This window comes from Ciconia boyciana, chromosome 19 (genome assembly GCF_034638445.1).
Source record: "Ciconia boyciana chromosome 19, ASM3463844v1, whole genome shotgun sequence".
NCBI classification, from domain to species: domain Eukaryota; kingdom Metazoa; phylum Chordata; class Aves; order Ciconiiformes; family Ciconiidae; genus Ciconia; species Ciconia boyciana.
Window position 1 is genome coordinate 3,872,250 of NC_132952.1, and position 14,648 is coordinate 3,886,897.

General features: G+C 47.2%; 1 protein-coding gene across 1 annotated transcript; it reads left to right on the forward strand.

Moving 5' to 3' along the window:
* The first annotated feature begins 21 nt into the window (after positions 1-21).
* Positions 22-11,140, forward strand: CORT (cortistatin). The gene is made up of 4 exons (XM_072884053.1): positions 22-4,520; positions 6,078-6,225; positions 7,520-7,615; positions 10,797-11,140. The coding sequence occupies exons 1-4, from the start codon at positions 4,351-4,353 to the stop codon at positions 11,010-11,012; spliced, it is 630 nt and encodes a 209-aa protein (XP_072740154.1). The 5' UTR covers positions 22-4,350; the 3' UTR covers positions 11,013-11,140.
* Positions 11,141-14,648: the final 3,508 nt, after the last annotated feature.

The window sequence follows — 14,648 nt, forward strand, 5'->3', positions numbered from 1 at the left end:
CTCTCTCCCTTGTCTCTAGGGATGACAAGTTACCATCAAAAATAAGCTCTGAAGGGTGATCCCATTGCATGTTTTGTATTGTAACCTGCCTGCATAATAGCTCCAGCTTCTGTCATCCTCTATGCTGCAGAAGTCAGTACTGTCTATCCAAGCTATTCTTTAGTCCAAATGCTGCCTCTGGTACAGCTTTCCAAGCTGTCTTCTAGCTGCCCATTTACCTGCTAGCAGCACGTAATTCCTGTCAATCACTGGCCCCGCTCAGTTGCACCATCCTTTTCTCTGCAAAAATTGCTGTGGCTTAGTGGCTCCGAGGGCCTGAACCAAGTACCGAACTCAAGCTGAACAGGCTGGGAACAGTCGCTAGGTGGCATCAGGAGAAGACAAAAAAGCTCCTTCTGAGGGAGGCTTTTTGGCCTGGTAGGAGAAAACTAGAAGGAGCAGACTTTTTTGCAAAGGTTGGGGCTGGGCTTTACCATAATTGTGACCCTACAAACAGCATAGGTGGTGCAGCCATTGTGTGCCTGCAGCGAGGGACTTCTGTGGTGTCAGTACCAACCCTCCTATGTTCTCCCCTTTCTGATGAGACTTACCACTTCTTTCCCAATGCCCCCTTCTACTACCAGTATCAGTACAGCTTCTTTCTGGTCATAAGGGTTTGCAAAGCATTGCTAAGCTGCAGAGCTGAGCCTCCGTCTCCTTTGTATTCTTGTGTTGAGAAGATTACACCCATTTTGTCTCTCAACTGTCTGGGTAGCTGTCTCATTTCTCCCACAGCTACTGATTAGCGGTGCTATTGAGGCATTTTCATTGCTCAACTCTTGTATTTTTACTATAAAGAGCAGACCAGTAATGGAAGGCTGGTTCTAGCTAATCCTGTTTAAATTGCTGTGGGACCTGAACCCCATTCAGCCCTTCATCCTTGACAGAAAACTATTTCTGGCACTTTCTCTCCCCTGGAATGGGAATCAAGACCAGGACTGTAGTCCAGGAAGGCCTTAGAGCAGCTGCCAACTAGTAACAAGTTCAAGCCATCCACCCACCCTTGGTCAGTACAACAATGCCCAGGAGGGAAAGAGCTTTCTCAAACCTGTTACGAGCCTTCACGCAGCTAATGCTTCCTTCTGTTTCTCTGAGCTCTCTCCAAATTTGTAAGTTCAGTCAGTGGCCAGTGATGAGAGCAGGAAGACAAGGCGGTTTGCCATCCAAGTTGCACATACTCTGTCTGCAGGGTTCTAGATACAGTTTCCAAGTCACTCCAAATCACTGTTCTTTACAGGCAGTTTCAAATACTTCAGTGCCTTGCAATAGGTGAAGACAGAGATCTGAGTCAAGCACTCATTAACAATGCAGCAGGACAGGGAGCAAGAGTTTGTGCATCTCTAGCTAGTTCCATCAGAGCAGCTCTGAGCACTTTATGACTGTTAGTCACCCCTGTGCTGAGAGCTGCCACAAGGTCTACTTTGCTGTTTAAGCTGCTGGAATGGTATTTGGCATGGCAGTCATCTCTCAGGCAATTGTGTCTACAGATTGATTATCCCTTCCACAAATGTATGAGGTCTGAGCTGTTAAGCTGCAGGCTGCTGTGGCCAAGGACCCTGGGAATTGAAAAGAGACTGGCGATTTGGGTAATGCCCAACAGGAGAAAACTAATGGGGCCTCGTATAGAACTGGGCACTGAACACTCGAAAGCAATCTTTGCAGGGTCTCCAGGTGGGCAACTAAAATACTCAAGTAACTTTTTCAGAGATTTAGCTGGCTTTTGCCCAGGGCTAGTCAAGTAAGGCTGTTCATAAGCAAAGATCCTCAAAGATGTTTGTCTAGACATGCTGCAGTCATGTTCCAGCATCTTACTAAGCTAGGAGCATATGAACAGGGATAGGCTTTGTCCCAAGTAACGTACAATGTAGTATCAGTCTGAGCAGGTGGAGACAAGCGAGGGAACAGAGCCTGATGGGCTTTAGCACATCAACTGCTTAAGCCTCTTGGTGCCTTTTGAACTGTGTCAGACTTCCTGCTCTGTGGTTTACTCATTGAACTAACTCAATTTTTAGAAGTTCAGAAAAGAGCTTAAAAAAATTAAGAGAAATCTCTTGCCTGTATCTCTTGAGCCCTTTCAGCCAGTTAATTGGCATGAGTGTCATATTCATCCAGAGCTAATATTATCGAGGCCTGGTTGAATTATTGATGGAGCTTGGCTGGAGCAAGAGACTGCTGAAGTAAGAATGACAATTCATCTTTCATCAGAGAACAGCAGCCTCAGTAAGCAAACAGTCAAAAAAGTAATAACAAGTGCCACCAAGTTGAGGGAAGGTTCCTTTGATAAAATGGTGGGAGAAGAAGAGGGAAAAGTGTGGACAGAAGCGTGAAACAGCAGCTCAGGTCTAGCAAAAGAGTTGGGCAAAATGTTGTTAAAAAGTAAGATGAGCAATTTAACCAAGTTAAATACTGGGAAGTCTAGGTGACGCTCTTTCCTCGTCGTGTATAGGATGGAGTTAAGTGCTTTTAAAATATGCAAAAGGTGGGGAATTAGAGCCAGGGAATCTCAATTATAGCACAGTGATGTGTGAAGCAGATAAAGGCGGGGGGGATTATTATGAATGTTGGGGATCTTGGCGGCAGGCCTTTCAAGGCCGCCGGTTCCGTGGCTAAGGGGGTTTGAAGTGCCGGTGAGGGCCGAGGGCTGGCCGGAGTGGGGACCCCGCAGGAGAGGGCTGCCCTCTCCTTGGTACTGAAGGGCTGCTGCAGCAGCCCACGGCCGGGCATCTCCGGGAAGGAGTTTGCTTAACAAAGCTAATTCCGTGTGCCAGTTAAGGGCAAGATGACATATGTGATGACCCTGCATGTGTTTCATCCCCCTTCAGCTGTAGGGGAGGAGTAACCAGAACCCCACGCTACATGGAATGCGTGAATTCCTGTTTAAAGCTCTCCCAGTCGAGTGGTCCCTTCCGTGGTGCTGGCAGTCCTGCGTGTGAATGTCCCTGGTGAGCTCTTTCTGACTGAATTCCCACAAGGCGCAGTGCACATGCAATCCCTCAGGAAATCCAAATGGTAAAGAAACATTTCCGTCCAAGTCTTATCCAGCCAATCTTGCCACCAATGGGACGAGTCTGGTGTAACAGAGGTCAGTTTGTATGTCAGTAGGCAGTAACCCCAGGCATCCTCAGCCTGCTTCACAGCCTGAAATGCCTCCTACTTGGAGCCAGGCAAAACATTTTCAGTGGAAAATAGAGGTATTTTGAAATAGAAGTGTTTCATAGCATGTAGTTATTTTTGAGGAAGATTTTTGGTGGAATAACTGAAATGTTTAACTTTGCATGCATTTTAAAATAACAAAAGGTTTGGAGCATACCACTGAAGCATTACACTCGCCCTCCCTTCATCCTCCTGCAGTCCCTTTGGGGTCGACAGACAGAGAAGGTAGCACAACTCCCCCTGCTCCACCTCCCTAGAGAGCTGTAACAGGCTTGTAGTCGTGCGTGCTGTGACAGCAGCGTCCCTGCGGTACTCCCCTCCTCCTCCCTGCACCTGCTCTGCAGCTCTTATCAGAGATGAGTGGGAGCAGTAGGCTCCAGCCCACGCTCACGCAGTCTATTCCTTCGGTTTGTTAGATTAGTGCTGATGAAAAGCCGTGGCTGGAACGGCCACCTGCATGCTTCTCAGAGGCCCCTGGGGAGCGCAGTGTGAGGGAATACTGCAAGCCTGGCCTGATAAATGAGCTGTGATTTCAGGCCCATGAACAAATTGGTTTCCCCTTCCAGGAAGGCTCACAACTGTCAGCTGACTATTGCTTTATTTATTGCATTGGCCTTTGCAACTAGGGTCTCTTGAGGGCAGAGAGAAAGGGTTCCAGTGACAGGAAAACAGAAGCATTTGAACCCTTCCTTCAGCTGCATTTGAGTGCCTCACCTTTGGGAACCAGACTTTCTTCTGGAAGCCTGATGCAATTCTGCTACGTGCTTCAAGACATGGTGATCTGAACCCAGACCAGGCAACAAATGGGCAGAAGACAGCAAATATCCAGGCTACAGAGGAAAGTAATTGAGAAATTATTTCATTCCTTAATGTGGCATTTGGTGCCAGACATAGTCTTAGCTTTTGTATTCCAGCAATGCCCAGTCTTCGCTGCTGTACAGACACACTGAGGAGAGGTCAGGGACCTTTTTCTTGAAAGATAAAACCTCTCCCATTGCATGTTGCTTGTGCACCCTTAATCACAAAAAGATGGAGGTTGTCTTATGTGATTGTGTAAGCATATTCTGCTGTATTTCTGAACCCACTCTGCAGCTCTGCTGAAGCCATGCTAACAGTGAGCCAAAATCCTTGGATAGCCAGACCTTTCCAAGTTACTGTATGCTGAACTTCCTTCTCGAGCATCCCCACCCTTATGAGGTTCCCATGGATGTGTTCATGGGTATGCTGATTTCAGATACATCTACCCTCCCTGTAAAGTGTAGAAACCCACACAGACCGTGTGCAACTCTGGACAGAAGAGAGCATCAAGGAAGACGAATTCTAAAGGGGTGAGTCAGATAACAGAGAGAGAAAGTGGTAAGAGGAAATCAAGGAAAGAATTGTCAGAAATGGTTATTCCTCCAAGGGAAGACCTTTAACCTTTCCTGTACAGAGTGATAACCTTTTAAGGGTTGGCAAAAAAAAAAAAATTGGGGCCTTCTTAAAGGTCAGACAGCCAATGCGACAGGGAATAGGGGACAGTAGGAATGAAGAATAATCCTGGTGGTATATGTCGAACTCTTCCCAGTTACTAAAAAGAGCAAATTCCATCACCACGGAGTTATTTTACTTCCTTTGGAGAAGGAGATGGTGCTACAGCCTGTGATGGGGAGATGGTCAGCAGTGGTGGTAGCAGAACCAGCAGCGTCTCTGCAAAGGGGCCAGAGGACCAGAGCTTAAGAACAGACTAATGTAGGGGAAGCAGCAGAGGAAATGTGAGGAAAGGGAAGGGCACTAGAGAAGATGGAAGAATCTGGAAAAGAGGCATCTGATATTGAGGGATGCTGTAGCAGAGCCCAGAGGGAACTTGTTTGGATGTAGAGATCCAGTCCTACTGTGGGCACTAGAGTGTAAGTGCTTTGATGTGTCCCTATTCCCTTCCCTCCCAGCTGGGAAGAGACACCCAGCCTTGGCCCAGGCTAGAAGTACAGGTTTTGGCTGCACTGTGCTCGTCAACAGGGCCACAGGTTTGGTGCTGGCAGAAACTCTCTCCAAAGCCAACCCCCTCAAGGGGTAACAATTATTTGATTACTGCCCTTTAATCCCAGGACAGATTCACAGCAGCGTGGTCACTGTTTACATCCCTGTGGGCCTCCCCAGAAGCTGATCTCTAGCTCAGTACATCATCTCTTTTTTGGTAGAAGAGCATTGACATACTTGTGACCCCATTTGCTCAATGAAGCTTTATAGAAAACAGCCCATTCAGAAGGCAAAGCTGCAAACAAAACCATATTTATTAGAACAAGCAGTTTGGTTAGACCAGATGGCCCCCAGCATGGAGACCTGGCTGCACTGCTTCTGCTGTCTGTCTAGCTTTTGGGCTAGTAGGCCCACAAGGTTTAGTCCTGCCTCATAACCAACAGTATGGGATTCACCTTCTGCCTGCCTGTCAGCCCAGGCACATCTCACACTCACAGGTACCTGCCCTTCGTTCCTCTTGAGCAACCAAGTGTGCTTTCTCCATTTGCTATTCTCCCACTTTTACCTCTCCTGGAGCAATCAGCTGCGGGTCATTTGGCAAGTCCCTGTGATTTGTCTGCTTGCTGGAGCCTGATACTTCACTGCTCTCTGTCTCAAGCCCCAGACTGGCTGGGAAGTGTTTGACAGAATCCATTACGAAGGGCTAACACAGCAATTCTGATAAACTAGCAAGATCAGTTTAAAAGGAAACAGATAATGTTTCATCTGAAACTGGTGCGTGGAAGCCAGCTCTCACGAGGCGGGGGTGAGAAACAATGAGGTTACAAAGTTTTCTGAGGAAAATTCATTTCTAGAAATTGCTAGATTGTCACCTTTCCCCACAAGCCCATATGACTCGGAAAAGGTTTTTTCTTTGTATCTTTCAGTGAGGGAATCCAGCATTTCTTTTCAAATACGCATGGAAGTGATGGCATCTTTTCCCTCAAGAGCATCCAGGGTGGTGTAACTGGCATTAGGAGCTGGATTATTTGCAGGCAAAGCTTCATCATGCTGTTTCCAGGAACTGTAATGCTGGTAAGCAGTAGAAGTGGGGAACAGGTTTTTCTGCCTTCTGTTCTTAGTTCTGCCACAGCATCCCCTTGGCCAAGTCACCTCCCCGTGTTTTTTTTTTTATGTGCTGAATTAGGATAAATTAGGATAACAATTTACCTTTTGTTGTTAGGGTCAGAAGAGAACTTGCCCTGAGGTGAGTGCTTCTGGAGAAAGGGCTAGTGGTGAGATGGGATCTTAGCTCTGTCTCTGCATCTCACAGGCATGTGACAGTGGATGCCATCCCCACATGATGGGGACAATGCAAAGCAGATAGCAGTGCTTAACAGCACCTTCTGCTGGCCCACAAACCAATCTCACTGGTAGGACAGCATTTTGGGCTGAATTAACAGCTGCTAACCAGAGACCAGAAATGGTAGGAACTTACTCCAAGCAGCCTGCCGTCAGTGCCAGCATACCATGAGCCTTTTTCTGAAGCCTCACTGAGCAGAGCAGCTCCAGCTCTGACCAGCCTTTCAGTACTTTGTTTTCCCTTTAATACATTTAAACCCAACATCGCCAAGTCAGGATTCACTGTGTTGACCTATACTTCTGGGATAGGTTCAAGATGTATTGAAACAAAACTAGGAACAAAAACCAGTAACCTCTAACTGGCTTCCAGGTAGTCTTATGTACATTTGCAAGACAGATTATATTACTGCATAGCTGCAGCTTTGTGTCCCCATGTTACCGTAAAAGGAAAGCCAGGCATATTGGCGTTATGCAGTGAGATGCATCACTGGATGCAGAGATCCAGATCCAAATACCCCTGGAGTCTGGAGCTGTTTGGACACACAGGCTGAGGGTCCAAGCCCATATCTAAGTACTGGTGGCCAGAAGTTTTACTTCTTCCCTCTGAATCATCCAGCATTGGCCAGAGGTTTGTGCAAGCTGGTGGCCTATTCTATCCAACATTATGTTCCCAAGCAGAATTCAGCTAACTAGGAGAGGCACAGATAGTGCCTACAATTTCTCAGGGTGAAGAAACAGCATGTTACTGGAGAGTCCCAAACCTTTGCTTCCTCAGTCTCTGCAGGTCTGGCACATGGAAAGCCCAGAGGCACTGAAGTATCCCACTCAAGCAGCCAAGTGTTAACAACCTCTCCAAAGTCTAATTTGCCTTTGATATAGACTTAATTGTTTGCGTCACCCACTGGGCTAGGGGGAGGGCTATAAAAGGGGCTGCAGCCATTGTCTGAGGCAGAAGAGAGCCCAGAAACAGCTCCCTCTCCCAGTCTTCCTAATTCAGCACAGTAGTCACATCCTGTACATCATGCAGCTGGTGGCCAGCCTGGTGTCCGTTCTGCTGCTGGTGTGGAGCGTGAAAGCCACTGCACTGCCTGGAGAAGAGAGACTCGCAATACAGAACACTAGGGTGAGTATAATGCACCCCGTGTAGGAGCTGGGTGAGGTGGGAGCACACAGAAGCAGGCTGCAGCCAGGGGAGGGGTAATAAGGGCAATTAGGCTTTACCTGATGCAAACAGCTCTTCCACCCCTCTATATTCCAAGGCACTACAGCTTCATGGACTGCTGAAGCACAGGCTATTACTACAGCTTACTAGCCAGTTTATTTAGGAAAGGTACCAGGGCAGATGCCAGAGAGCTGCAAAAGTGAAGTCTGAGCTAAGCAAAAACTGGCAAACAGAACAGAGCAGAGAGGAGAGGGAAAAGGAGAAAATAATATTGCTGAAAGAGTGCAGCATGAGAGAATAAAGCAGAGTACTAGGGAGGGAGAGAAAAGATACGTAATTGGTAAAATGATCAAGGGAGATGATATTTTAAATAGGACTCATGGGAAGGACAAATGTTTAAAAGATAGGTTCAGTAGGAAAGTAACAGAGGAATAATAAATGAAGTAATTATATCAGAATAAAATTGCTTTTTCCAGAGTAGTATTCACAAGGGGAGTTATACTGACATAGTTCTGCTAGAATAATTACACTCTGAACCAGCACAGCTCTATGCAGTGGCAGAACTTATTATAGCAATATAATTATCCTACCAACTGGCAAAACTCTAATATTATAATGGCTATAGCACTATAATAACTTTGTTTTGCTGGACTATTTCCCTAAGAGGCCAAAGGGGTAGGAAGCAATAGCATAACATAATCACAAGCAAGTGCTCTGTTCTGCTTGCCCTCGCCCCGGAGTTTTCTCACCTGCATGTTCCTTGCCATCCCTGAGGTTCCTCTGAGCTGTAGTTAGTCACCCGCACTCTGCCAGTCCAGTTCACAGCTGTATTCATAAGGCTGCTGTTATTTCAGTCCTGCAGAGGAGCTACCCACAGAAGTGAAGGATCCCAATGTTGGTTTCAAAGGCACTAACTTCTCCTTTGTGCATATCCACATCAGTTTTTCTGTCTTAGTGTTGGCTCCAGCTCATCCATCAGTGTCTTACTGCTTCAGGAGTGGGCTCACATCCCATTAACAACAAAACTGGCTGCGAGAAAGAAACGTATACAGTGTGAGGTGCTAGGGCTAGCATTCTGTTAGAGATCAGGGCTTCTGCAGCTGGCTGGGATTAACCCTTCTGGGGATAACTGTAAACTTTCAGCTCTACATTCTTACAATAACAAATCCAGTACTTAAAAAGTAAACTCATTCTGGTGCAAATCCTAGCTGCTGGGGAAAAAAGAAACAAGTTGTATGGAATAAATTGGTAAATAAGCCTTTGGTAAAAATTAATTCAAGTGTAATGACTCTTAGCCTTCTAAACGCTGTTGCTTACAAAATAATGATATAATTATAATAGATCTAATGATTCTCTTTAGAGCATTCTACAAACTGAAAACTTGTTAGATACTGATGAGCCAATCCCTACGGTCATCACTGCTGTAACTCAGACAAATGTTTTAAGTATGAAGAATATTGGGATTTTACTTACAAACCACCCTAAAATGCATAAGAATGCAAAAGAAAGATCTGCGCATTCTGGTGCACTGGTGGATGTACTGCAGGGAATTGAGCAACTACCCAAAGGTCTGCCACAACCCACCAGTGCTAACATCTCTAGCTGCTGCCAAAGAGTCTTGATCTTTTGCAGCTTGGGAACAGCTATAAGCAGAAAGGATGTTAGCAATGGATTAGTGCAGGGGAAGAGCTGCCTAGTTTCATTAACAGCCACAGCCGATCATGCGTAAGGAATACCCCCTAACAGCAGGCTGAGCTTTGCCTTCCCCACCCGAGTCGGAAGCTGCTGGCTCCGCTTGGAGCCGGTTATTTCAAAATATAGCACTTACAGCTAGGAAAGAAGCTTACGAGGAAGATGCAACCCAGCAGACACATTTAGCTGGGTTCCCCAGGCCCAGTCCGTCTCCCAAAGGCTCAAGTCATTTCTGTACTTGCAGCACAGGACTAGGAATCAGGATGGGCACAAGCTGGCTTTTATCTTTTCTTCTGCTATAAACATAGCATATAATTCTTCTGTGCCTCAGTTTCTCTTGTGTGGAAGCAGGGTTAGTTAATAAAGCTAAGAAAGTGATTAAAAAAAGTCCATAAATATTCTGTAATGTAAACTCCAAATGATTGCTGCTGCCTGTATTTATCCATCCTTTGAGTTGCTCACCAAGTGGTCCTTAGTGAATGCTGGTGCTGACAGAGCCAGCGGTCCCAGCAGTAAACATGGCATTTGTGAGAAGTGACACAGAAATGTGCTTCCAGGATTCCCATCTGCATGGGAAACAGGATCTGTTCCTGTCAAACCATCTATCCCAGCTTGTCCAGTACCAGCTGTCTCCACTAATGAGTCACAGAGACCAGGAATACTCAGGCAAGAGGCAATTCCTCAGATTTGCTAGATGTAAAGTTAGGAGAAACAAGATAACTCACTGATGGAAATCCCTCAAGCCCCAAACCACAGGCTATGCTCTTTTGTATGCTGCTATGGCAAAGGCATCGAGATCCGCAACTCCTCTTTCATTCTGCCTTCCCCCGAGGTCAGGCTATTGAAATATGGGTTCTTGTTCTTGAAATACAAGCTGCCTGTCTCCACCGATTAAATATTTTTAAATTGTCTCTCTCCCCACCAACACAGCCCTCTCCTTTGTTACATTTAATTCTCAGCATTTTACGGTGGGTTGCAGCCCCCCGTGTGCTTAGTTTAATGTTGCTCAGGACGATGTGCCTCTTCCCCGACCTTCCCACAGCAGATGCTGGGCAGTCGGAGAAGTGAAGGGAGCACGGGCTTACTAGGAGAGAAGGCAGTTTGGCATTCAATGAAATTTAATTAGTGCAGACAGCAAGGGACTTTACAGCCAATTCTTGCCTATTTGTTAGCAGCCCTTTTCCAGCTATAGCATGGCATGCGTGCCTCTCCCTGTGCAGCCGGCTGAGCTGGACAGGGGACCGGAGAAGGGAGGAGTGACCTCTGCAGCCACAGATTCCACAGCTCTGCCGATGGGAAAAGCATCGGCTCCGAGGACAGGGCATGAGGGGAGGCAGGGAAATGAGAAGGGACCCACGGGGGACCTTCACACCCTGCAACAACCCCCTGCCTCGATGGCTGTGGGGAACAGGGCCTCCATCTGTCACCTTCCCCTGCTCTCTGCTCGCAGGAACAGAGCACAGTCCGGAAAGATGCCATCCTGAAGATGCTGGCGGGCCTGCTGGACAGCGTGGATGTGGGTCGTGAGGTGGCCTCCCCCGACATGGAAGAAGAGGGCAAGCTGGAGGAGGAGCGGGCGGTGCTGGGGCGGCTCGCCCAGCTATCGCAGCGGGACCGCAAGGCCCCCTGCAAAAACTTCTTCTGGAAAACCTTCACCTCCTGCTAGTGCCGCCCGGCCTGGCCCCAACGGGCCGCCTGCCTGCGAACACCCCCCCTCCCTTCCTCTCCCCTCGGCCGCCCAGTCCCCTGAGCTCCCTTCCTTTTTCTTCTCCACCCCTGAGAATAAAGCATGGCGCCTCGGGGACTCGTCTCTGCCTCTCTGCGCCCAGCCGGGCCGGGCTGGGGTGGGCCGGGGCGTTCGCGGCCGCACCGGGGAAGACGGGCGGGCCCGGCCACGTGGGGGCCGTCGGGAGCCGTTGGGAGCCGTTGGAGGCGGCGGCCATCTTGCGGGGCGGCCATGGTGGGCGGCGGCCATTTTGGAAAGGGGCTTCGCAGCGGCGAGGGGCTGAGCGTGTGAGGTGGGGCTGTGGCGGGGGCTGAGGCTGTGTCCCCCACCAGGAGGAGCCCCGCGGTGGGAGCAGGGGCGCAGCCGCCCTTAAAGCTGTTGCAGCTGCCCCCTCGGCCTCTGAGGGATCAGGTGGGTGCACACATCCCCTCTGTGCCAGGCCGGCCAAGGTGAGGCCCCAGGCCCTGGGCAGCAGGTTTTGTGCCCCGTGGGGAGGGCCCTCTGTGCTAGCCCCTGGCCAGGCTAAGGTGCCATGCAGCAATCTGGAGAGGATGCTTTGGTCCAGGGCATGTGGGAGAGCAGCCCCCTGTGCTCCTTTCCACACTGGCTGTGACTTGGGGGTGGCTGAGTGAAGCACCCAGGCAGTGCTTTGCAGGTGGGGGGTGCAGGGGCATTGTCTGGGGGTTGCTGGGGATGTGGGAGGGGGAGACGTGCCCAGAGCCTGGCCCTGGCCCACTTTTGGTTTAACAGCAGATATCTCCAGAGCAGTTCTGTGGGTGCCCTGGGGCTGTATGTGCATCTGAAATGCCGGGCTCTGCGTCTGAAACTGATTGAAATAAACTGGCTGTGATCCCTGGGCCAACAGCTCTGACTCTGCTCTGGTTCTCTCATGGTTTCTTGGTGTCTTGTCATCTTGCTTAAAAAACCAAAAATGAAACACCTGATTTCTCTTACTCATCTTCTTGGGTGCTGTTTGCTGTCTGGAGAGTAGTAGGGCCTGTTGGTTTATTTATTTTAGCTTGCTGAGGAGCTTTTTGAACCTTAGTTTTAGAACTGACAGGTAGTGTAGAGATAAGAAAGGTAGACATGTTTGAATTCAGCACAGATATTTCTCTCTAAAGGAGACTGCTGAGGTCTTGGTCTTGCATGCTGGCAAAAAAAAAAAAGGTATGAAATTCAGTTGCTGTATTTGCTTTAATTCTTAATATTAACAAGTTGAGTTTCAGAGCTATACATTGCTACAGCTATTACATTTCTGGGAATGACCACACAAAATAGCAGACTTCAGCTGTATGTTGCTGAGCCTGTCTCCAAGGCCTGACTGGCCACTGGTAAGAACTAGAAGGTAGTTATTTGTAGTGGCTTGCTTTTGAACCTTTACATTTTGTTTTTGGAGGCCAGTGACCATGAGGTCTCTCATCTCAACAGCAGCATTTTGGATTAATCAGCAGCCAGCCTGTTTTCTTACAGTTGAAGTAATGCTTTCAACTCCCCCGCTCTCCCTGAATAATGAGTGATACAACCACTCCAGCACCTAGATGGGCTTGCTTGCTGCTGCCACTTTGCTCTGTGTCAGGCTGCATTTTCACTGCATCGTTTGCCATAGAAATTTCTGGCTGTGTGTCTCTGGCTTGCAGGAGGAGTTAGAGCCCTGTGGCTTGTTTTATTTTTCACTCTATAATGAAAAATAAGATCCTTGCTGGGGCAGCTCAGCAACTCAGTATATGGGTAATGGGATATGGAGCACCCAGCTAGGACGCAGGAGACCTGGTTCTGTGCCTCACTTTGCTGCTGGCATTCACGTTTTATCATTACCTCCCTTTCAATACCTCAGTTTTCCTGTCTTTAAAATGGGGTGATAGTTCTTGTCTCCTTTTGTAATTTTTCTTAAGATACATGGGTGACAAGTGCTGTATAAGAGCTAATTATAGCCATTCTTGTTACTAAGACCAGTGTAGCAGTATGAGACCAGCCAGGATGCTAGTATCTTAGAAGTGTTGTCATAAGAGTTGCCTTATTATCCACCATTAAATCTTGTCTGTGATAATAATGTTCAAGACCATGTGTAGTGAAAATTAGAAACTCCGCAGCACATGGGCATAGAGATTGCCCCTAACAGAGACTGCCCGTTCAGCAAACTATGTATGCTGTATTATTTAGTGGTTCCTGGAGGAGAGAGTAGTCCAGCTACTCTCAAGGTTGGAAGCAAATTTGGAAGTTGAACTCTTCTTTCATCCCTACAGATGGTTCCTGCTAGTGTAGGCTGAGGCACACTGGCTGAGCACCAAGCAGGAAGTCTGTATGGCCAGTGCACGTGCTGTGGATAGGGGCCAACACAGTTGAGGCAGCTTCTTTCATCAGTGCTGAAATCAGTGTTTGAGTTGGATTTAATTTTGCAGTTTCCTTGGTAAGTCAATGTGCTGAGGCTGAAGCAATGTGAGATCCTGCCTAATGATGGCATTTAATATTAGGGAGTGTAGCATGATAAATCAGATTCAGTGGGAGGGGCTTAATGAAGGGTTATAACTAACATGTCATATATGGGCATTTTCTATTTAAATTTTCAGAAAAGTATTGTGAGTCTTATAATGATATATGCCAAGTAGAAGGGAGCAAGAGTATGTTCTTTGTTTTTTAGATGCAATAGCCAATGCATTTTAAAATCTTGTCACAGCTCAAAATAATTGTGTGTGTGTGTGAGCAAGTGGATAATACCTATGAGCTATCTCCAGATTTTTAAAAAAGTGAAAAAGACACATTAAAAAGTAAAAAAGATGCCAGAAGGCAAACTTCTAAAATCAGCTAGCACACACAGTGCTGACCTTACCTAATTCAATGTATGGTCCGGTGGTATTCACTGTATTTTTCTTTTTTTTATTTTTATTTTTATTTTTTAACCTCAAGCTAGCTCATGCTTATGCGTCAAGCTGCAGGCAAGTGAAGAAATTATCATGGGGACGAGCTCAGCTGTGAACCTACAGCATATTCAGTACCCAAGGGTAACTCTGTGTGAGCATATCCTATCCCACGATAAATGTGAAGTAGTCCAAGGTAGCTTATTCCTCGTTGAAAACAGAGTAAATCTCATTTACTCTGAGATCAAAGCATGTGCATATGTGGGCAGATACGACAGAGGAACTAGGGAGGTATTAATTTGAAATTTAGTACCCTCCATGGTGACTTGTTTGTACATGCTTTTAGTAGTGGAGATCTTGTTTTAATATATACTGTCAGGTAAGCTAGCAGGCAATCAATACTTCACTGTGTGCATTTTCAGCCTCGGACAAAGGAGAGAGTTGCAATCTGACCAGACTTCACAAAGATACTGTCTGTCTGCAGGTAGCTGGCAAATGGAGTTAAATTTAGTGGGAACACAACAGCACTGCCTAGTTTGGTGGTCCTATGTCTGTCGTTCTCAAACAATGTGTGGCCTGTAAGGCACCTTTAGCATTGATTACAGCTACAGAAAATTAAGGTTAAACCTAGTATTGCAGGGAGAATGAAGGATAAGGTTGCACAGGGTGTCTTTTGTCTTATGTTATTGTATTTGGCTCTGCTCAGAAAAACTAAATGTGT